This window comes from Scyliorhinus torazame, chromosome 14 (genome assembly GCF_047496885.1).
Source record: "Scyliorhinus torazame isolate Kashiwa2021f chromosome 14, sScyTor2.1, whole genome shotgun sequence".
Classification (NCBI taxonomy): domain Eukaryota; kingdom Metazoa; phylum Chordata; class Chondrichthyes; order Carcharhiniformes; family Scyliorhinidae; genus Scyliorhinus; species Scyliorhinus torazame.
In genome coordinates this window covers 34,362,063-34,383,836 of record NC_092720.1, presented here as the reverse complement: position 1 = coordinate 34,383,836, position 21,774 = coordinate 34,362,063, and the positions used below count along the sequence as shown (strand labels likewise).

Sequence of the window (21,774 nt, the reverse complement as noted above, 5' to 3'; positions counted from 1 at the left end):
GGGGTGCAGGCCTAAACCCGCCGGGAAAGCTAGTGCATTTTTAAAGGGAGCCCCAATCTGAAAATAAAGTCAAAGCCCCCTGACATTATTGGGACAGCAAATCCAGAGCCTGTTTTTACATCCCTCCTGATTTTTAATGCCATGGAATCTTCATTCAGAGCCAGCAAAGTACCTCTGAAGTCCAGTCACTGGAAATGTACACAATCTACACACACAGACAGCAATGAGAATTTAGTGACTTGGTTGAACGATAAATTTTGGCGAGAACCAACTCCCCTGCTATTCTTCAAATAGTGCCATGTGATTTTTTACTTCCAAGGTTTCATGCTTCATCTGAAGGGACTGCACGCACTGGCGTGCTCGCTTAGAGTGGGCACGAAGCCACAGCCTTTTGACTTCGAGGCAGAGTGCGACCACTGAGACAATTTATATTTGGTACTGACACTTCTACTTTAACCATACACTTATCGTGCTTATCCTGCCAGTGGGAATTAAATAAGCTTACTTCTCTGGTTTGGCCGAACTGCTGAATACATAGCAACGAAACCATTTCCTGCAGTGTTGGCATCGGTTAGCATCTGTACCATCATCTTGTTGCCAGTTGAGACGATGGCCCCAGGCTTTGAAGTACCACAAAATCTGCCCAAACGTTGGCCATTGACATGACCATTATAAACATCGATGTAGTCGTATCTGCAGAGAGTGTCACGCTCCAGGTCGAGGAAGCGAAAGTTGAGAGCCACCACCCGGCCTTTTGGTACCTGCAGATGACAGCATTAAAAACCGAAATCACTGATGACTGCCACTCACGTACCACGAGAGGTTACAAGGGATGCTAACCTGCCTCACTGGGGCCAGTATAACCCACAAAGCTGCATGTACAGAGAGCTATGTACACCTACGAAAATTCTATTTATAAAAGCTGGGAGATGCTCAATATTCCGATTCCTATTAACCCTAACCAATAAAGAATAGAACTTTACTGCACAGGAAGAGATCATTTGTACAATTTTATCTTCAGGGGAAGAGAGTGGTCTGTCGGTAATGTCAAATGGACGTGTAATCCAAGGGGCCAGGCTATTGCTCCGGGGGTACAGGTTCAGATCTCACACCAGTGGCTGGTGGAATTTAAGTTCAATTAATAAGGTCTCGAATTGAAAACCAGCTTCAATAATGGTAACCATGAAGTGGTCACTGATTGTTGTAAAAAATCCATCGGACCCTTTAGGGAAGGAAATCTTTACCTGCTTCGGCCTACATGCGACTCCAGAAACGCAGCAATATGAATGATTTTTAACCATCCTTTGAAATATCCTGGAAAGCCAGTCAGTTCAAGGGCAGCACGGTAGCATTGTGGATAGCACAATTGCTTCACAGCTCCAAGGTCCCAGGTTCGATTCCGGCTTGGGTCACTGTCTGTGCGGAGTCTGCATGTTCTCCCAGTGTGTGCGTGGGTTTCCTCCGGGTGCTCCGGTTTCCTCCCACAGTCCAAAGATCCGCAGGTTAGGCAGGTTGGCCATGATAAATTGCCCTTAGTGTCCAAAATTACCCTTTGTGTTGGGTGGGGTTGCTGGGTTGTGGGGATAGGGTGGAGGTGTTGACCTTGGGTCGGGTGCTCTTTCCAAGAGCCGGTGCAGACTCGATGGGCCGGGTGGCCTCCTTCTGCACTGTAAATTCTATGATAATTAGGGATGGGCACAAAATGCTAGACTTGCCAGCAATGCCCACATCCCATGAAAGAATGCATCGAAAAAGACTTCTCTGAAATAGTTCCCCATTTATCTCCATTCCCTTGCTCTTTCTCATTGTTTTTATACATTTCAAGATACTTATCTACTTCCTTTTCAAAGGCTGTTATGAATTCCACTTCCATCATTGTCTCTTGGGTCTTTTATATCCCAACAACCCTGTTGTTCTCATAACACTTTGTTTGTGATGCTGACCTTCTTTCTTTGCCCTCATTGACTCACCAATGTGTGGAAATAGGTTTTCCCCATTTACCTTCTCACAGCCCTTCACAGTTATCAATATCTTCAGTGTGGTCCTGTCAAACAATCTAGGATCCTTATAAACCACCAATCCATGGCCTTTTAAACCCACTCAAAACCCATTCATTTACATAGGGTTAAAATCGGACCCCAGGCTCCACCTTGTAGATCCATTGTAAAAGTGGAATGTCTTTAATTTACTTCTGTTTCTATTGTGAGTGTTTTCACGCTCTGGAAGTAGTGCCCCCTAGCCAAGCTGTTCCAATACAGCTGCAGCACCGGCACCTACCCAACAATGCCTAGCTATGGCCTGTCCACAAAAAGCAGGACAAATCCAAATTGACCACATTACCACTCCATCAGTCTACTCTCAATCATCAGCAAAGTGATCAGCAAAGGTGTCATTGACAGTGCTCGCAGAACTTACCAATAACCTATACCCTGATATTCAGTCTGGGTTCTGCCAAGGTCATGTGGTTCTAGACCTCAGCCTTAGCTCAAACATGGACAAACAAGCTGATATCCAGAGTGAGGTGAAAGTGATTGTGCTTGACATCAATGTAGTATTTGACCAACTGTGGCAGCAAATTGAACTTGCTGGGAATCAGAGGGGAAACCCTCCACTTGGTTGAAGTCATACCAAGCAGAAAGTTGTGGTTGTTGAAGGCCAATGATGTCAGTCCCATGACATCGCTGCATGAATTGCTCAAAGTAGTGTTTTCGGCCCAACTATCTTCAGCTGCTTCATGAATAACGTCCCCTCCAATCGGAATATTTGCTGATGATTGCAGTGTTCAGTACAATCTGCGTTTCCTCAGATACTGAGGCAGTTCGTGCCGACATGCCGCAAGACCTGAAGAACATTCAGGCTTGGAGTGACGTGTGATCTGAATGTTACTTGCCACATCAGTGCCAGGCATTTCCAACAAGAGAAAATCTAACCATCTCCCCTTGACTTTCAATGATGGTACCATCGCTGAATCCCCCCACTGTCAATATTCTTGGGTGAGGGGAGGAGTCACCATTGACCAGAAACTGAACTGGACTAACCATATAAATACTGTGGCTACAAGAGCAGGTCAGAGCCAGGACGTGTGTAGCTCCAGAAATACTTAAAACTTGACACCACACAGTACAAAGCAAACCACTCAATCGGCAATCCATCCATCCAAGTTCCTCTCTTAAGTCACATTCCATCTTGATTTAGAGTTATGTTGCCGCTCCTTGAGTGTCGCTGGTTCAACATTCTGGAAATCCTTCCCTAACAGCACTATGTTTGTACATACAGCATTAGACTACAGTAGTTCAAGAAAGTGACTCACCATAACCTTCTCAAGAGCAATTAGCGATGAGCAATAAACGCTGGCCTTACAAGCAGCACACAACCCATTAATGAACTAAAACATCAGTATTGTGTAATAAATGGGGAACTTTCTGAAGGCCAACATCTATGCAGAAATATATAACTAACAATATTTGCACAATATAATAGAATATCTACAGATAACTAGTGATCTAATCTGATCTACACAGAAGAGTACCTCAAGCAGCAAAGCCAGAAGTTATTTGGTAATACCTGCACAGAACTTGAGTATTGCTGAAAAAGGGCATGTCAAAGCTTTTCGTCTTGCACTTATCAGAACATTCATCAGAACGCCAAATGCAAAGAGAACAATAATTTATACTTCTTGAGAAGAGAGTGCTGATTGGTTGCCAAGTGGGCTCTGATTGGTAGAGGTATTGCCATGGAGAGTACATCAGTTAACTGATGACTGACAGTTAATTGACAAGCTATGTTGAAATACAAACCTGGAATGTTGACCCATTATTAGTCAAGGCATTGCCTCAGAGAATGGCAATGTGCGTACACAAGACCATAAGACATAGGAGCGGAAGTAAGGCCATTCGGCCCATCGAGTCCACTCCACCATTCAATCATGGATGATTTCAACACCATTTACCCGCTCTCTCTCCATAGCCCTTAATTCCTCGAGAAATCAAGAATTTATCAACTTCTGTCTTAAAGACACTCAACGTCTCGGCCTCCACCACCCTCTGTGGCAATGAATTCCACAGACCCACCACTCTCTGGCTGAAGAAATTTCTCCTCATCTCTGTTCTAAAGTGACTCCCTTTTATTCTAAGGCTGTGCCCCTGGGTCCTAGTCTCCCCTGCTAATGGAAACAACTTCCCTACGTCCACCCTATCTAAGCCATTCATTATCTTGTAAGTTTCTATTAGATCTCCCCTCAACCTCCTAAACTCCAATGAATATAATCCCAGGATTCTCAGACGTTCATCGTATGTCAGGCCTACCATTCCTGGGATCATCCGTGTGAATCTCCGCTGGACCCGCTCCAGTGCCAGTATGTCCTTCCTGAGGTGTGGGGCCCAAAATTGCTCACAGTATTCTAAATGGGGCCTAACTAATGCTTTATAAAGCTTCAGAAGTACATCCCTGCTTTTATATTCCAAGCCTCTTGAGCTAAATGACATGCTCTTTTGTCTGCAAAGGAACTGTCCATGTATTAATAAATGAAACATCTAGCATACGGCACAGTAGCACAGTGGTTAGCACTGTTGCTTCACAGCACCAGGGACCCAGGTTCGATTCCCGGCTTGTGACACTATCTGTGCGGAGTCTGCATATTCTCCCTGTGTGTGCGTGGGTTTCCTCCGGGTGTTCCAGTTTCCTCCCACGGTTCAAAGATGTGCAGGTTAGGTGGATTGGACACGCTAAAATCCCCCATAGTGTCCAAAGGTTAGGTGGGATTGCTGGGTTACAGGGGTAGGGTGGAGGTGTGGGCTTGGGTAGAGTGATCTTTCAGGAGCCGGTGTAGACTCGACGGGCTTCTTCTGCACTGTAAATTCTATGATTCTATACTTAGGTGCGCCACATTGTGAACCCAACTGAAAATATTAAATTGGTTGTCAGTGTAATTCTAGAGGGGCTGGTTTAGCACAGTGGACTAAATAGCTGTCTTTTAAAGCAGACCAAAGCAGGCCAGCAGCACGGTTCAATTCCCGTACCAGCCTCCCCGAACAGGCACCGGAATGTGGCGACTAGGGGCTTTTCACAGTAACTTCATTTGAAGCCTACTTATGACAATAAGCGATTTTCTTTTCATAGAATTTACAGTGCAGAAGGAGGCCATTCGGCCCATCGAGTCTGCACCGGCTCTTGGAAAGAGCACCCTACCCAAGGTCAACACCTCCACCCTATCCCCACAACCCAGTAACCCCACCCAACACAAAGGGCAATTTTGGACACTAAGGGCAATTTATCATGGCCAATCCACCTAACCTGCACATTTTTGGACTGTGGGAGGAAACCGGAGCACCCGGAGGAAACCCACGCACACAAGGGGAGAACGTGCAGACTCCGCACAGACAGAGACCCAAGCCGGAATCGAACCTGGGACACTGGAGCTGTGAAGCAATTGTGCTATCCACAATGCTAGTGTTTTTTTAATAAATGTTTTATTAAAGTTTTTCCAATCAGCGTTTTTACATAACAAAAATAGAAATACAGATAGTAATAACAATAAACATAGCCAAAGCTTACAATAAAACTACTTACAAAACACAATTTTTTTTTCTTTTAAACAGAACAAGGTGGGTTTTGTCTCCATGCCCAGCTCACATTATATCAACAGTACCCCCCCCAACTGACACCCCCCCCCCCCCCCCACCCCACCCCAAGGATGCTGCTGCTGCTGACACTTACTGCTCCCCTAGAAAGTCAAGGAAAGGTTGCCACCGCCGGGAGAACCCCATCAAGGACCCTCTCAAGGCGAACTTTATTCGCTCCAGGCTGAGGAACCCCGCCATGTCGCTAACCCAAGTCTCCACGCTCGGGGGTTTCGAGTCCCTCCACATTAACAAAATCCGTCTCCGGGCTACCAGGGAGGCAAAGGCCAGTACCTCGGCCTCTTTCGCTTCCTGCACTCCCGGATCCTCTGACACCCCAAATATCGCTACCGCTGGACCCGCCTTCACCCGGGCGTCCAAAACCCTAGACATCACCCTTGCAAACCCCTGCCAGAATTCTTTAAGCGCCGGGCATGCCCAAAACATATGGGCATGGTTCGCCGGACTCCCTGCACACCTCGGGCACCTGTCCTCCACCCCAAAAAACCTATTCATTCTTGCCGCCGTTATCTGCGCCCGATGCACCACCTTAAACTGGATTAATCCGAGCCTGGCACATGATGAGGAGGAGTTCACCCTGCCCGGGGCATCGGCCCACAGGCCCTCATCCAGCTCTTCGCCCAGCTCCTCCTCCCACTTATCCTTCAACTACCTCACTGAGGCTTCCTCTACCTCCTGCAACTCCTGATATATGTCCGACACCTTCCCCTCCCCTACCCAGACGCCAGACACCACCCTGTCCTGGATCCTACATGGGGGCAGCCACGGGAATGTCCCCACCTGTTTTCTAAGGAAGTCCCGAACCTGAAGGTACCTGAACACATTCCCCGGGGGGAGGCCGAACCTCTCCTCCAGCATGCTGGGGAAAACCCCGTCTATAAACAAGTCCCCCATCCTCCTAATACCTGCCCAATACCAGCCTTGGTACCTCCCATCCATCCTACCCGGAGCAAATCTGTGGTTCTTCCATATCGGGGTCCACACCGAGGCCCCCTCCTCTCCCCTGTGACTCCTCCACTGCCCCCAGATCCTCAGTGCCGCCGTCACCACCGGACTTGTGGTGTATCGCGCCTGCGAGAACGGCAGCGAAGCCGTAACAAGTGCCCCTAGACTGGTGCCTCTACATGACGCCGCCTCCAGCCGCCCCCACACCGCCCCCTCCTCCATCATCCATTTCCTGATCATGGCCAATAACTGCAGAAGGACAATAAGCGATTTTCATTCATTTTCATTCTTTGCACACTCAGGATTTTTTAGGAGATGTTGTCCAATTGCGGAATCACATCTAATCCTGGACACGGTGTTTCAGGCTTTGCAATCACGGGCTGGTCGTGTGCGGTCGGTACTTGGCCTGTTGTGAACAGCCGACGGGTTATGCTGTTTGACAAAATCCACCCGCCAGTCTTTGGGACGACCTACATACCGAGCATCACACCGGCACTGAAATTCATTCATCGCGTTACTTGTTTGTGCGGTAGGCAGAGCACCTTTTTGGCTTGACTGCAACATCCTGCTAGTGGCAAACACCACTTGTGTTGCTACAGCATAGTAACAAGTGGCTGACTTCACCTGTTGCTCAGGTTTGAGATACCTTACCCTTTCAGAGTAATCTGAGGTAGACTGGGCACCTTTGAGGACTGATTCATGAGTCTGCACAATATATCGTAAGCAATGATCTGATAAGAGCAGCCATTATCTCGCAGGGTGTCTTTGATGCCCTATTTCAGCATCAAGTTTGCACAGCGAGCTAATGGATTAGGCCCTATTTACAAAATTGCTAATAAGGCCAATCTTATAGCGTGTGGAACTATAGGAATCCCAATGTGTATATTGACGAGTGCAGGTAGGCTTGCGATAGACAGTAGCGGGGAACCACTTGGCAGATTACTCAATAAGCAAGTCAAGGAAAGGGAGCTGATTTGACGGCACCATTTCAATGGTGAATTTGAGCGCAGGATGGAATTAGTTAAGGCATGTAAGGAAATTCTTACATGCAGCTATGGATTCAAATCTATCATCTACATGACGTTTGCGAGAGTTGGGTCCAGAGGAGATCCTATGCCAGCATCATCTCTTTGTGGATACATGGGCCGGGATTCTCCGACCCCCACCCCCGCTGAGTCGGAGAATCCCCGGGGAGGGCTCGAGAATCACGCCGTGCCGCCCCGACGCCGGCTCACCGAATCTCCGCCGCCAATTTTTAGGCGCCCGCGGGGTCGCCACCGCGCCGGTCGGGGGCCGCTGAACGCGCCCCCCCCCCCCCCCTCCCGGCGATTCTCCGGGCTTCTACGGGCCAAGTGCCCGCCGGGTTCGGTCGAGTCCGGCCGTCGTGTGTTACTCAGGTCCCACGCGGCGGGACCTGGAAGGTGTGTCTGCGGGGGCCGTCCTGGAAAGGGGGGGGGGGGGCCTCCACGGTGGCCTGGCCCGCGATCGGCAACTACTGATCGGTGGGCGGGCTGGTTCCATGGGGGCCTATGTTCCACCGCGCCGGGCCCCTGTAGGGCTCCGCCATATTGCATGGGGGCCGGCGCGGAGACGGAAACCCACGTGCATGCGCGAACTCGCCCCGGCCGTAGTGCACATGCTCGAACTCGCGCCGGCCATAGTGCACATGCGCGAGCTCGTGCCGGCCGTAGTGCACATGCTCGAACTCGCGCCGGCCGTAGTGCACATGCGCGAACTCGCCCCGGCCGTAGTGCACATGCGCAAACTCGCGCCGGCCATAGTGCACATGCGCGAAATCGCGCCGGCCGTAGTGCACATGCGCAAACTCGCGCCGGCCGTAGTGCACATGCGCGAAATCGCGCCGGCCATAGTGCACATGCGCGAGCTTGTGCCGGCCGTAGTGCACATGCTCGAACTTGCGCCGGCCGTAGTGCACATGTGCAAACTCGCGCCGGCCGTAGTGCACATGCGCGAACTCGCGCCGGCCGTAGTGCACATGCACGAACTCGCCCCGGCCGTAGTGCACATGCGCGAACTCGCCCCGGCCGTAGTGCACATGCGCGAACTCGCGCCGGCCGTAGTGCACATGCGCGAACTCGTACCGGCCGTAGTGCACATGCGCGAGCTCGCGCCGGCCGTAGTGCACATGCGCAAACTCGCGCCGGCCGTAGTGCACATGCGCAAACTCGCGCCGGCCGTAGTGCACATGCGCGAGCTCGCGCCGGCCGTAGTGCACATGCGCAAACTCGCGTCGGCCGTAGTGCACATGCGCGAAATCGCGCCGGCCGTAGTGCACATGCGCAAGCTCGTGTCGGCCGTAGTGCACATGCGCGAAATCGCGCCGGCCGTAGTGCACATGCTCGAACTCGCGCCGGCCGTAGTGCATATGCGCAAACTCGCGCTGGCCGTAGTGCACATGCCCGAACTCGCGCCGGCCGTAGTGCACATGCGCAAACTCGCGCCGGCCGTAGTGCACATGCGCGAACTCGCGCCGGCCGTAGTGCACATGCGCGAACTCGCGCCGGCCGTAGTGCACATGCGCGAACTCACGCCGGCCGTAGTGCACATGCGCGAACTCGCGCCGGCCGTAGTGCACATGCGCAAACTCGCGCCGGCCGTAGTGCACATGCGCGAACTCGCGCCGGCCGTAGTGCACATGCGCGAACTCGCGCCGGCCGTAGTGCACATGCGCGAACTCACGCCGGCCGTAGTGCACATGCGCGAACTCGCGCCGGCCGTAGTGCACATGCGCAAACTCGCGCCGGCCGTAGTGCACATGCGCGAACTCGCGCCGGCCGTAGTGCACATGCGCAAACTCGCGCCCGCCGTGCCGCGCCGACTGGAGCTGCGGGGACCACTCCGGCGCCGACCTAGCCCCCTAGGAATGGGAGCATACCGGACAATTGAGGACCGTTGGTGCCGGAGTGGTTCACACCGCTTTTCACGCCGGCGTCAGAACTTGGCCACGGGATTGGAGAATCCCGGCCATGATGTTGTTAAAATTGAACTCAACTGTGCAAGTTTCCAAGTTCATAAGTTCAATGAATACTGATTTACATAATGACGGTGGGTCTAGATCGCCATGATATAGCGCTGCAGGGAAAATATCAATGGCTTCCTTGATGAATAGGCTACCATAGTTCACTTGTCAACCAATCAACACTCTCTTCGCATGAAGTATAAATTGTTGTTCTCTTTACATTTGGTTTTCTTCCAAATGTCCTGATGAGTGCAACACGAAAAGCTTTGACATGTGCCTTTGTCAGCGATATTAAAGACAGGGTACCATTATACTAAATAGTACTTCTGTTGTACATTCTGGTTCCTACATTACAAAAGTGACTACACTTTTAATTGGCTGTAAAACGCTTTGGGACGTCTTGAGGTCATGAATGATGCTTTATAAATGTAAGTCTTTTTTTTAAAAAACTTTTCCAAGTAAGCCCGCACAATGAATGTTTGTAAAGTTATTTTACTATGTAAGGTACCCCATCCAAGCCTAATCCTGTCCTCCCCCAGTGTCAATGAACACAGAGTTTTTGACCCAGAATGGGAAAAATATTTGATTTTCCCCTTTTTAACATGAAAGAGCTCATTCCAATTACAGTACGCCCACCATCACCACCTCCGCACAGACTATAGATTAAACCCCATACTTCCTTGGTCTGCACAGCTGAATCACTCATTACATAAACTCTCTGAACCTTCAGGGGAACATGCAAGGAGTTTCTCAGTTCTGATTAAAGTGATTTGTTTATGGAGTGCAAAAGAATGATAGTATTGATGACAGACGAAAAAGTATAGGGCCTGACACTATGAGGAAACTGAATAAAGCTCAAGCGATTCAATGGTAGTATTCAGCAATCTTTTCAGACGGGTACTGTACATTAGTTGAATTCCCTTACATGGCTGAGCTTAGTAACTCACACAAACCAGTAGGGTTGATTTATCTCAGTTACATGCAGTTAATCGGCATAGATAGGACATAACTGGTCTGAAAATTGGGCAGAGGTACGTTTACACCAGATTTAAGTCCATTTTATATCACTTCCACTTCCATCCGACATTGGCTGGGGTTATACACCATCTGAATCATTTGGCAGTAGCTCCAATTTCCTGCCTCATTTATTGTGGTCATCACTAGGTTCTTCCAGCTATTTTATTAACTAGACACACCCCAAAGGCTTAAATGTACAATATATAAGTATCAGCAGATTTTGGAATTACTAATACCTGTTTTTACTGTGTACAACCACTTAATGTTGTATGGGCCTTCTCTCTCCCAATTACACGTTACCTCTTGTAAGCAGCAACACTGCTTTCCTCCAATAAGATCCAGGTCCACTATCAGCATGCCCCACATCCAGAAAATGAAGTTGACTTTGCTTTGCATGGCGCGCATAAGCAACAACTGACTGTTGCTTCTTCACAATTTACTCTGCCAAGCAAGATCTTGGTTTTAAAATTCTCATCCTTGTTTTCTATTCTCTCTGTGGCCACACCGCTCCCTATCTCTGTGGTGTCTTCCAGCCACACGACCCTCGGAGATATTGAAGCAACCCTGATTTTAACCACTCCACCATTGGTAGCTGTGTCTTCAGCTGCCGGGGGCACCAAGCTTTGGAATTTCTTCCCTACATTCTCTCAGTCTCTACCTTGCTTTCCCCCTTAAAGTCGCTCCTTAGGGGCGGCATGGTGGTGCATTAGTTAGCACTGCTGCCTCATGGCTGAAGAAATAAAAAGTATATTCCCACCAGCAGGCAGCTTAAAATGCCAAAGCTCAACTTAGTAAGTTTGCCGATCACACAAAGGTTGGTGGAGTTGTAGATAGTGTTGAGGGCTGTTGCAGGTTACAAAAGGACATTGACAGGATGCAGAGCTTGGCTGTGAAGTGGCAGATGGAGTTCAACCTAGATAAATGTGAAGTGATTCATTTTGGAAGTCGAATTTGAATGCTGAATACAGGGTTAAAGGCAGGGGGTGCGATTCTCCACTCCCATGCCGAAGTGGCCGCGCCGTCGGCCCCGGTCCTGACCGATTCAGGCCCGGACAATGGGCCAGGATCGGGGCCGCATCATCTACACGCGCCAGGCCTTGTCGCCCGCGTAAAGGCGGCGCCGCATAGATGACGCGGCCGGCGCCGCATAACGGGCGTCATCCGCGCATGCGCGGGTTGGCCGGCGTCAACCCGCGCATGCATGGTTGCCGTCCTCTCTATGTCCGCCCCGCAAGAAGATGGGGGACGGATCTTGCGGGGCTGCGGAAGGAAGGAGGTCGTCCTTCAGAGAGGACGTCCCGACGATCGGTGGGCACCAATCGCGGGCCACCACACATTTCAGGTAAAGCCCGGTGCAGGATCCCCCCTCGCCCCCCCACAGGCCGCCCCCCCCAGCGTTCACGCACCGCTCACGACTGCAGCGACCAGGTGTGGACGGCGCCGGGGGGAACCTGCCGTTTTGGCCTGGCCGCTCGGCCCATCCGGGCCTCAGAATAGCGGGGGTGCCGGAGAATCGCCATTTTCGGTGTCTCCGGCGATTCTCCGGCCCGCGAAACTCGACCGGGCCGTTCCCGCCGCCTGGGAGAATCGCGGGAGGGCGTCGGACCAGCGTCCCCGGAAATTTTGGCGGCCCAGGCTATTCTCCCACTGGCGTGGGAGTGGAGAATCGCGCCCAGGATTCTTGGAAATGGGGAGGAACAGAGGGATCTTGGGGTCCACATACCTAGATCCCTCAAAGATGCCACTCAGGTTGATAGAGTTGTTAAGAAGGTGTATGGTGCGTTGGCTTTCATTAACAGGGGGATTGAGTTTAAGAGCCGCAAGGTTTTGCTGCAGCTTTATAAAACTCTGGTTAGACCACATTTGGAATATTGTGTCCAGTTCTGGCAGCCTCATTATAGGAAAGATGTGGATGCTTTGGAGAGGGTACAGAGGAGATTAACCAGGATGCTGCCTGGACTGGAGGGCATGTTTTGTGAAGAAAGGTTGAGGGACCCAAGGCTTTTCTCATTGGAGCGAAGAAGGAAGCGAGGTGACGATAGAGGTGTACAAGGTGATGAAAGGCATGGATAGAGTGGATAGCCAGAGGCTTTTCCCCAGGGCGGAAATGGCTCTCATGAGGGGATATAATTTTAAGGTGATTGGAGGAAGGTATTGGGGAGATGTCAGAGGTAGGTTCTTTACACAGAGAATGGTGGGTGCGTGGAATACACTGTCAGCGGAGGTGGTGGAGTCAGAGTCATTAGGGACATTTAAGCTACTCTTGGACAGGTACATGGACAGCAGTAAATGAAGGGGGTAGGTTAGGTTGATCTTAGATTAGGATAAGTGATTGGCACAACATCGTGTGCTGAAGGGCCTGTACTGTGCTGTACTGTTCTATGTTCAACTTATATAGCTCAACGTTTTTAGGGGCGGGATGGTGATGCAGTGGTTAGCACTGCTGCCTACAGTGCCGAGGAGCCAGGTTCGATCCCAGCCCTGGGTCACTGTCCGTGTGGGGTTTGCACATTCTCCCTGTGTCTGCGTGTGTCTCACCCCCACAACCCAAAGATGTGCAGGGTAGGTGGACTAGCCACGCTAAATTGCCCCTTAATTGGAAAAAGAAATTGGGTACTAAATAAATAAATAAAAATAAAGTCACTCCTTAAAACCTAAATTTTTGTGCTAGCTTTGGTCATCCGACATGACATTTCACCGCCCTGGTGTCATATTCTGTTTTATAATGCTGCTGCGAAGCATCTTGGGCAGTTTAATTATGTTAAAGTTGCTGCACAAATACAAGTTGTTGTTGTTACCTATCCCAAGGGGTTTTTTTTTGCTCACATTACTGAAGTTCTGTAAAGATCATCACTGACTTATTGAAGAACTATTGCATGGGCAAGGAACCAGAGGAGTGTGGGTGTCCTTGGAACCATACTTCAACATGAGTCATTGCTCAAGCAAAAAAATTGGAGAGCAGGGAGTCGGTTTGCTGACTTCCCTGATGGAAACACAAATACCACATTTAACATGTAATGATGAAAAGAGAATTAAAAATTGCACTGGGGTATCAACATGCTGTCACAAAGTCTGAGGTTGTATGTTGGGCGTACAGCGGTTAGCACTGCTGCCTCACAGTGCCAGGGGCCACCGTTCGATTCCAGCCTTTGGTGACCGTCTGTGTGCACTTTGCACGCTCTCTCCGTGGCTGCGTGGGTTTCCTCCGGGTACCCCTGGTTTCTTCCCACAATCCAAAGATGTGCAGGTTAGGTGGATTGGCCATGATCAATTGCCCCTTAGTGTCCAAAGATGTGTAGTTAGATGGGGATATAGGGTTATGGGGATAAGGTGGGAAAGTGCATCTTGGTAGTGTGCTCTTTCGGAGGGTCGGTGCAGACTAAATGAGCCTAATGACTTCCTCCTGCACTGTTGGGATTCTATGTTTCTCAAGCCCAGGGTTTTCCATACCTGGAATTTGTTTCCCTGCGATCTGGTTTAAATCTCTGCCTGTATGCTGTAGTGACACATTATCAGCCGACAGTCGGTGCACTGACATACAGGCTAGTCTTAGATGTTGTTTCAAAAGTATCCCAGCCGCAAAACATAGCACCTACCGAGTACTAGCAAAAAGAAAAGCTTCTGAATTTAGGTCTTATTTAAACATGGAAAACCCTGGAAATACACTGGAAAGATGAGTTTACCATGTTAGATGTGACCCTACATTATTAACTTTATATATTAACCCATCTTCCTGATGAAATGTCACCAGACCATCCCCAAAAGCTTTAACACTTTGCTTTAGCTACTTCTCATTCCAGAATCTTCTGGTTTAACGCACTCTGTAGCAGAGAGTGTGTTCAATGTAAAGTACACCCAATCTACGTATTGTCAAAAAGCACTATTAGGGAATTAAATGTACATCTAAGCACTTTAACCATGCTACTGAGATTCTGGGAGAGTGTCACTTAAGTACGACTTTGGCACTGCTCCCCTTTTACTGTGTCTTTTGTACCACAGGTCCTGGACGAAAGAGCCATAAAAGACAAAAATATTTGTTTCCTCTGCCTCTGACCTCTGCTCTTTGAACTCGTGAAAACTTGGCATGGAACCTGAAAAGAACGACCTAGACAAGAAAACGAAAAGCTGGAAGTATTCAGCAGGCTAGGCAGCATCAGCGGAGAAACATAAGTCACTCATTCATTTTTCACATCTGAGACCTTGCCTCAGGACTGAAAGACAGGCCTTTTATATTAGACGGTGCTGTCTGTGGCAAGAAGGCAAGTGCCTGCTGTCAATAATAATTTCCTAATCTACAAAGGATTACACTGGCAGCCAGTGAGTGGGTAAATTTCAGCTTCAGTTCTGTTGTCAGGGAGGGGCTGAGTCAATGCCTGATTCTTGTTCACTGAGGGAGAAAAAGTTAGTGGGAAATTCACCCCAGGCCACTTTCGCATACCCCCTCGCTGATCAAAAGCGGCTTTGGCAGAGAAGTGGAAACAGGCCTCCTGCCCACTCTTTTGGCTTGGAATGGTGCATGGTGTGGAAGAACCTATAGGAAGGGGAGAAAATTAAATGGTTTAAAAATGGGGAGGGGAAAAGAAGAATAAGAAAGTAAATGCAATGCATGCATTTTGAGACTCACTGTGTGGCTACTTTCAGTGGCATGAGTAGGAGGGATGGCCCAGGAGTCCCTTTACTGGCGAGTTAAAACACTAATCCTGTTACAGCACCTTAAAATAGCTGTTGCAGCTGAGGCATTTTCGGGAGCTCCTTTCTTCCTGGACTGCTTTCCAGGCAGAGAAAGGTGCTGGCAGCCAGATTTCACTTGCACCCACATACAGTTAAAGACTGAGTGAACCCATGTCTGGCCTACACAAGTGAGCTTACCCATAACCTGTATAGCAAATGTTCCACACAAATCCATTCCTAGAGTAATCTTTCTCGTTGGAAGTTTTAAAAGGGGGTTCTGAAAAGGTTTCAAAAATCGTGAGGAAAAATGAAAGGAGACATTTTACCTGATTGTTAAATGAGTAACAAGGCACGTGCAAAATCTGAATGATCACTAGAAGAACAAAAGGGAGGAGTGGACGAAGATTTATTTCATGTATAGAATCATTGAAACATGAAGAATCAAGTGGTGATTGAGGCACAGACAACAACGCTATTTAAAAGGATATTTGAAAAGTAAGACTGTGAAGGTGCAGGGAAGAGCAGAGCATTGGGATTACGGTGAATAGTTCCAGTTGAAGAGCTAATGGCTTAATCTTTCGCTACAATGCTACAATTCTGTATTGTAGATGCATTTATTCCAGTCATTGAATCTGGTAACCTCTTAACCAAATAACACAGCCCCTGAATCTTGTAAACAGATCGAACCATTGCTGACATGTAACAAATTATTAGATAAGTTTTACTTGCTGTCATTTTATCATGAAAAAAAAAGAAATGAAAATCGCTTATTGTCACAAGTAGGCTTCAAATGAAGTTACTGTGAAAAGCCCCTTATCGCCACATTCCGGCACCTATTCGGGGAGGCTGGTACGGGAATTGAACCCGCGTTGCTGGCTAATGATTTCTTAATTAATTTGGTTTAGCCACATTTTGTTACACACAGTTTTGTTAAATATATTTATTTAAAGTCATTCAAAATATATTTTATAATTAAAAAGTATTCTTCTATTCGTAACAGTCTCTCAATTCATACCGTGATTTTCCACGTGCATTTGCTGTTGGGTGGGTAAAGTCGAGGGAATCCCTCACTTCCAATGAAACCCGACTCTCCACTTCGAATTCCTCCACATTTAAAGTTCCTAGAAATGACAACATGACATCAAACTTTCAAAATAATTCAACCCCCCACTTTATCAGTGCTGTGTTCTACAAAACATAAGTTATATTACCTACTACCCACACATTCCTATCAAATTCCTCTGCTATTTAAACAGAGGTATTAACTCATCCAAAACGAAAGGAATTTGATGCAAATCATTACGTTTTTAAAGATATTAGACAGAGTCATGTTCCAGCTCGATTTCCCAATCGATATTACAAGGTAGTGAGCTAGCAAACGGCACTGTGGCACAGTGGTTAGCACTTCTGCCTCACAGCTCCAGGGTTTTATTCGGTGACTGTGTGGAGTTTGCATGTTCTCCCCATATCTTTGTGGGTTTCCTCCGGGTGCTCTGGTTTCCTCCCATAGTCCAAAGATATGCAGGTTAGTTGGATTCGCCATGCTAAATTACCACTTAGTGTCCAAAGATGTATACGTTAGGTAGGGTTACGGGGATAGAAATGGGCCTAGGTAGGGTGTTCTTTCGGAGGGTTGGTACAGACGTAATGGTCCAAATGGCCTCCTTTGCACTGTAGGGACTCTATGGACTTTAATTGTGTGAGTCTTGGTAATGTCATAAACCATTAGACCGGCATAATAACTATTATCTGATCCACCTTTGTCTTAAAACTAACTCTGTGATCTGTTGCTACCTTTTGTGATACACATTGACATTTGTGACTCAAATTTGCATGAGGTACTCATCGGTTTCCTTGGCCCGTATCCATATCAATATGAAATGAAAAGTCACTACCGTCCCAGAGGACCATAGGTGACTCTCCCCTTTTGAGAGAGAGCTAACTAGTGGTGATTTAACCGGAGGGTCACCACACCTCAGGCGAGGGGCAAGGTTGAGAAGGCGGGACCTTCATGGATAACCTCAGCCAGGTACGGGAATTGGACCTCTGCAACTGGTGCCACTCCACATCACATCCAGCCAACTGAGCTAACCAACCCCCCACTGTATAACTAACATGGTGTTAGCTGTCAGTGTGCCCCATGTCCCTCATAGACAATGAAGGTTGACACAAAGATAATCCATGATTCTGGCATAGTTACACCAAGTTTACCTAAAAGTATTCTGCATTGGATTATCAGGAAATCTTTTCCAAGCATCTGTTATATTTGCAGTGATACAATACAGGCAGGATATTTGTCTGGATATGGTTGATAATTTTATACACTGTTTAGAATAAGTCACTAAATTAAACATTTTTCAGCTTTTACCCTCCCTCCAGCACTCCAGTCTTGAGGCTCTTAAAAATCAACTTATTTTGCTTTACTTCTCCTGCACGATTTTAATATTTTGTTTTCTCAGCGCCAGGGACCCTGGTTTGATTCCCACCTTGGGTGACAACAGACTGACTTTTGTTAATAACGATGAACATGTCTAATACTCCAGAATGTATCAGCGGCACACAAAATAAGTGGTTTAGAAGACAGTTGCCTCACAGCTCCAGGGTCCCGGGTTCAATTCCGGCCCCGGGTAACTGCCTGTGTGGGTGGAGTTTGCACTCTCTCCCCGTGTCTGCGTGGGCTTCCTCCGGGTACTCCGGTTTCCTCCCACAGTCCAAAGATGTGCAGGTTAGGTGGAATGGCCATGCTAAATTGCCCCGTAGTACCCAAAGGTTAATTGGGGTTACAGGGTTACAGAGAGTGGGCCTGGTTGGGGTCCTCTTTCGTAGGGTCGGTGCAGACTCGATGGGCCGAATGACCTCCTTCCGCACTGCAGGGATTCTATGATAATGCCCACTTAATTGCCTCGGCCCAACCATGATGCCAGCATGCCGAAGGCTCAAGGAGGGCAGTGAACCTGAGGCACTGAGTTTCGCAGGGGGGGGGGGGGGGGGATGTGATGACCTGACTTCGCTGCGGTAAATTGCTATCTCTACACAGTCTCTCAGCAATTTCAAAACAGTAACGACAGACTTGGCTCAATAGAGGTGTAATCCCGCGGGTCATTAACACGGGGGCATCAATACGGCCACCACAGCCCCGGCAACAGCCTCTCCTTAAACGCCAGAGATACATCGACCACGTGAAGAAGCATTTAAGTCCTTCTTTGGGGCAAAATTAAACTTTTTTTCTCTGACATGAAGTAATGTTGTGGCCGGGTCTCCCCACTAAGCGGAGCCACCACCAGCAGAGAGAGAGAGAGGCAGGCGTCCCAACCAAGCACTTCACACACACACACACACACACACATCTACTGGGTGGGGGAAAGTTTGCAAACTTTTGTCAACTTTTCAGTGACTTTTACCTTTTTCCTGGTGGGAGCTGGCATGAGATGAGGGTGGCGCAGAGCAGCCCGAGGTAAGGGTAAGCGGTGGGCTTCATGGTGATCGCCGTGGGGGTCAGCTAGGTGGCGGTGCAGGCAGGGTGTGCAGCCTCCGGGCTGGGTTGTCGGGATCTCGGTGCCTGCCTCCTCCTGTCTCACTCCCCTGAAGGCAGCCCTGCCTCTACATCAATATCGCGCCTGTTCTTCTGGGGGACGGGAGCGGGTGGCGGCGCAGGCAGCCGGGCAGCTTCCCCGGGGCGGCTAGAAAGAAAAATCACCTTTCATCGCTTCAATTTAAAACAAAACAAAAAACCGGGATAAAGATTGAAGGCAAAGAAAAATGTTGAGCTCTGGACTGAAATTTGGTTTGGAGAGAGGGGAAAGGGGCCAGTCTGCTCTGGTTCACAATTAAATGGGGAGGGGAAATGACCAAATCAGTGACTTTTATACCCAACTGCTCACTGCAGTGTTTTTCCATTCCCCTTTGGAGACACCTCTCGTCTGCAGCCTGAAGGTTGCGCTGGCCAAGACCCAAGCTGAAGAGGGAAGCAGAGAGAAGGAGCCAGGGTTCAATTCCCATGGGGTTTCCATCAGAGCTGGGGGAAATTCCTGGAGAACCTCAGTGACTGAAGTGGAAAAAAATAATATTTAGATTTCCTTTTGCTTTTATTAAAGGAACATTTAGAACCGGGAGCCACTGTTTAAGATCGAGAGGTCACCCGTTTAAGAAAGTAACATTCTTTTTTTTAAGAGCTTCGACGGGGATTCCATCTGCTCCAGATGCCTTGTTATTTAGCTGTCGGATGGCCTTTTCTACCTTGTGCTGGGTTGAGTTGTACTGAGATGGTGGTGGGTAGCGTCCTCCTGGATGGAGTCAAGGACACTCGCGTTGAAGACAGATTCTCTGATGAGGAGGTCTTCCTGTTTTGGTGAGCACCTCTCTGTTCTTGGCCAGCAGCCTTGGGTCGTTGGTGGTCTTAGAATCTCTGCAGTGTAGAAGGAGACCAATTGGCCCATCGAGTCTGCACCGGCCCTCAGAAAGAGGGCCACTCCCTCACTCTATCCCCGTATCCCCACCTAACCTTTTGGACACTAAGGGGCAATTTAGCATGACTGATCCACCTAACCTGGGCATCTTTGGACTGTGAGAGGAAACCGGAGCACCCGGAGGAAACCCACGCAGATATGAGGAGAAGGTGCAGACTCCGCACAGACAGTGACCCAAGCCGGGAATCGAACCTGGGTCCCTGGTGCTGTGAAACAACTGTGCTAACCACTGTGCTACCATGCCGCCCCTTTAGAGGATAGACCAGATGCTGTGGACACTCTAGATCACTGGGAGTCATGAGGTTGGCAGTGAGGCGCTGGCTGAATAGAGCCCTCTTATCAGGGTATTTGAGTGCCTCAGTGATTGTTTCCTTGCACCTATTGTTTCTGTTGGTCACAGAGCGGATTAGACGCTGGCCCGTCCAGCAGTCAGGGCTCCTGTCATGGCACAGGTGATAAGCACATCCTTGCCGTTGCTCGCTTAGACAATGACATAGGCAAGTAGGTGCCAGTGTTTGGAGTGAGGGTGTTGCCATGAGACCTTGTTCTTGTCTCACTGATAGAATTAGGAGTTGGTTATGACAAGGCCATGTCCTGGGCATTTTGTTAGGAGCAGGGTAACGTTAGTTTTGGACTTCTCTCCCTCTTTCTGCCAATTACACCTCCCTGGAGGTCTGTGTCCTTTCCAACTCTGGTGTTGAAGTTGTCAAGGAGGATCAGCTTGTGCCTGTTGGGGCACAGGCCAAGGATTGACTAAGGCTGGAGTACAATTCCTCTTTGGACTCATCTGTAGCTTCCATGTTGGGGCGTATGCACTGACGACTGGTCCTGGGATGGGGTGAGCCTAGAGTTATGAGGCATTCTTTTATTCCAGTAGATGAGTCTCTGAGATGGTCAACTAGTTAGTTTTTAATGGTGAAGGCAACCCAATGAAGATGGAAATCTTTTGGTTTACTTTTACAGAGGAAGGTGGAATTGGCCATTGTTCCCTGAGCTGGCCTTCCCCTGCCCACCGGCTCTCCTTTAGGATTGCAACGTCAAAGTCGAAATGCTTGAGTTCCCGGGCAATAACAGCAGGGCGCATTTGGGGCTGTCTATGAGGATCCTGATGTTGTAGGTCCCGAACTTCATTTAAAGGGGTGCAAGATTCCTGTGCATGAATTCTTTTAACATGGGGTGGCCATTGCACACCAACTACCACAGAGACTTCATGGAGCAAGGCCTTGGTCCAGTGGCAAGGGGGTCCAAGACAACTGGGCCTAGAACATACAAGCAAACATACCCCTACTGTCCTTTCTCCTTTCCGTGGAAAATCTCTCCCTGGGATTCATGGTGGAGTCGCGGCTCTTGAGGTCGGCGCTGGCCTCTCGCTGTGAACGGCCCCGCTGCTCCTCTCTCACTGTGAATGGCCCCACTGCTCCTCTCTCACTGTGAACGGCCCCGTTGCTCCTCTCTCACTGTGAATGACCCCACTGCTCCTCTCTCACTGTGAATGGCCTCACTGCTCCTCTCTCACTGTGAATGGCCCCATTGCTCCTCTCTCACTGTGAATGACCCCACTGCTCCTCTCTCACTGTGAATGGCCTCACTGCCCCTCTCTCACTGTGAATGACCCCACTGCTCCTCTCTCACTGTGAATGGCCCCGCTGCCCCTCTTACAGTGAATTACACCACTGCTCCTCTCTCACTGTGAATGACCCCACTGCTCCTCTCTCACTGTGAATGGCCTCACTGCCCCTCTCTCACTGTGAATGGCCCATTGCTCCTCTCTCACTGTGAATGGCCCCACTGCTCCTCTCTCACTGTGAACGGCCCCGTTGCTCCTCTCTCACTGTGAATGACCCCACTGCTCCTCTCTCACTGTGAATGGCCTCACTGCTCCTCTCTCACTGTGAATGGCCCCATTGCTCCTCTCTCACTGTGAATGACCTCACTGCCCCTCTCTCACTGTGAATGACCCCACTGCCCCTCTCTCAGTGTGAATGGCCCCATTGCTCCTCTCTCACTGTGAATGACCCCACTGCTCCTCTCTCACTGTGAATGGCCCCACTGCTCC

General features: G+C 49.1%; 1 protein-coding gene across 1 annotated transcript in view; it reads right to left on the bottom strand.

Moving 5' to 3' along the window:
* LOC140389624 (procollagen C-endopeptidase enhancer 2-like) overlaps positions 1-19,154 on the bottom strand; it is a 44,655-nt gene extending 25,501 nt beyond the window's left edge. The window contains exons 1-3 of the mRNA XM_072473902.1: positions 18,654-19,154; positions 16,268-16,373; positions 506-761 (exon numbers count right to left, since the gene is read on the bottom strand). Of these exons, the coding sequence (XP_072330003.1) occupies positions 506-761; positions 16,268-16,373; positions 18,654-18,730 (439 nt within the window). The 5' untranslated portion in view covers positions 18,731-19,154. The remainder of the gene's footprint in view (positions 1-505; positions 762-16,267; positions 16,374-18,653) is intronic.
* Between the last annotated feature and the right edge of the window lie 2,620 nt (positions 19,155-21,774).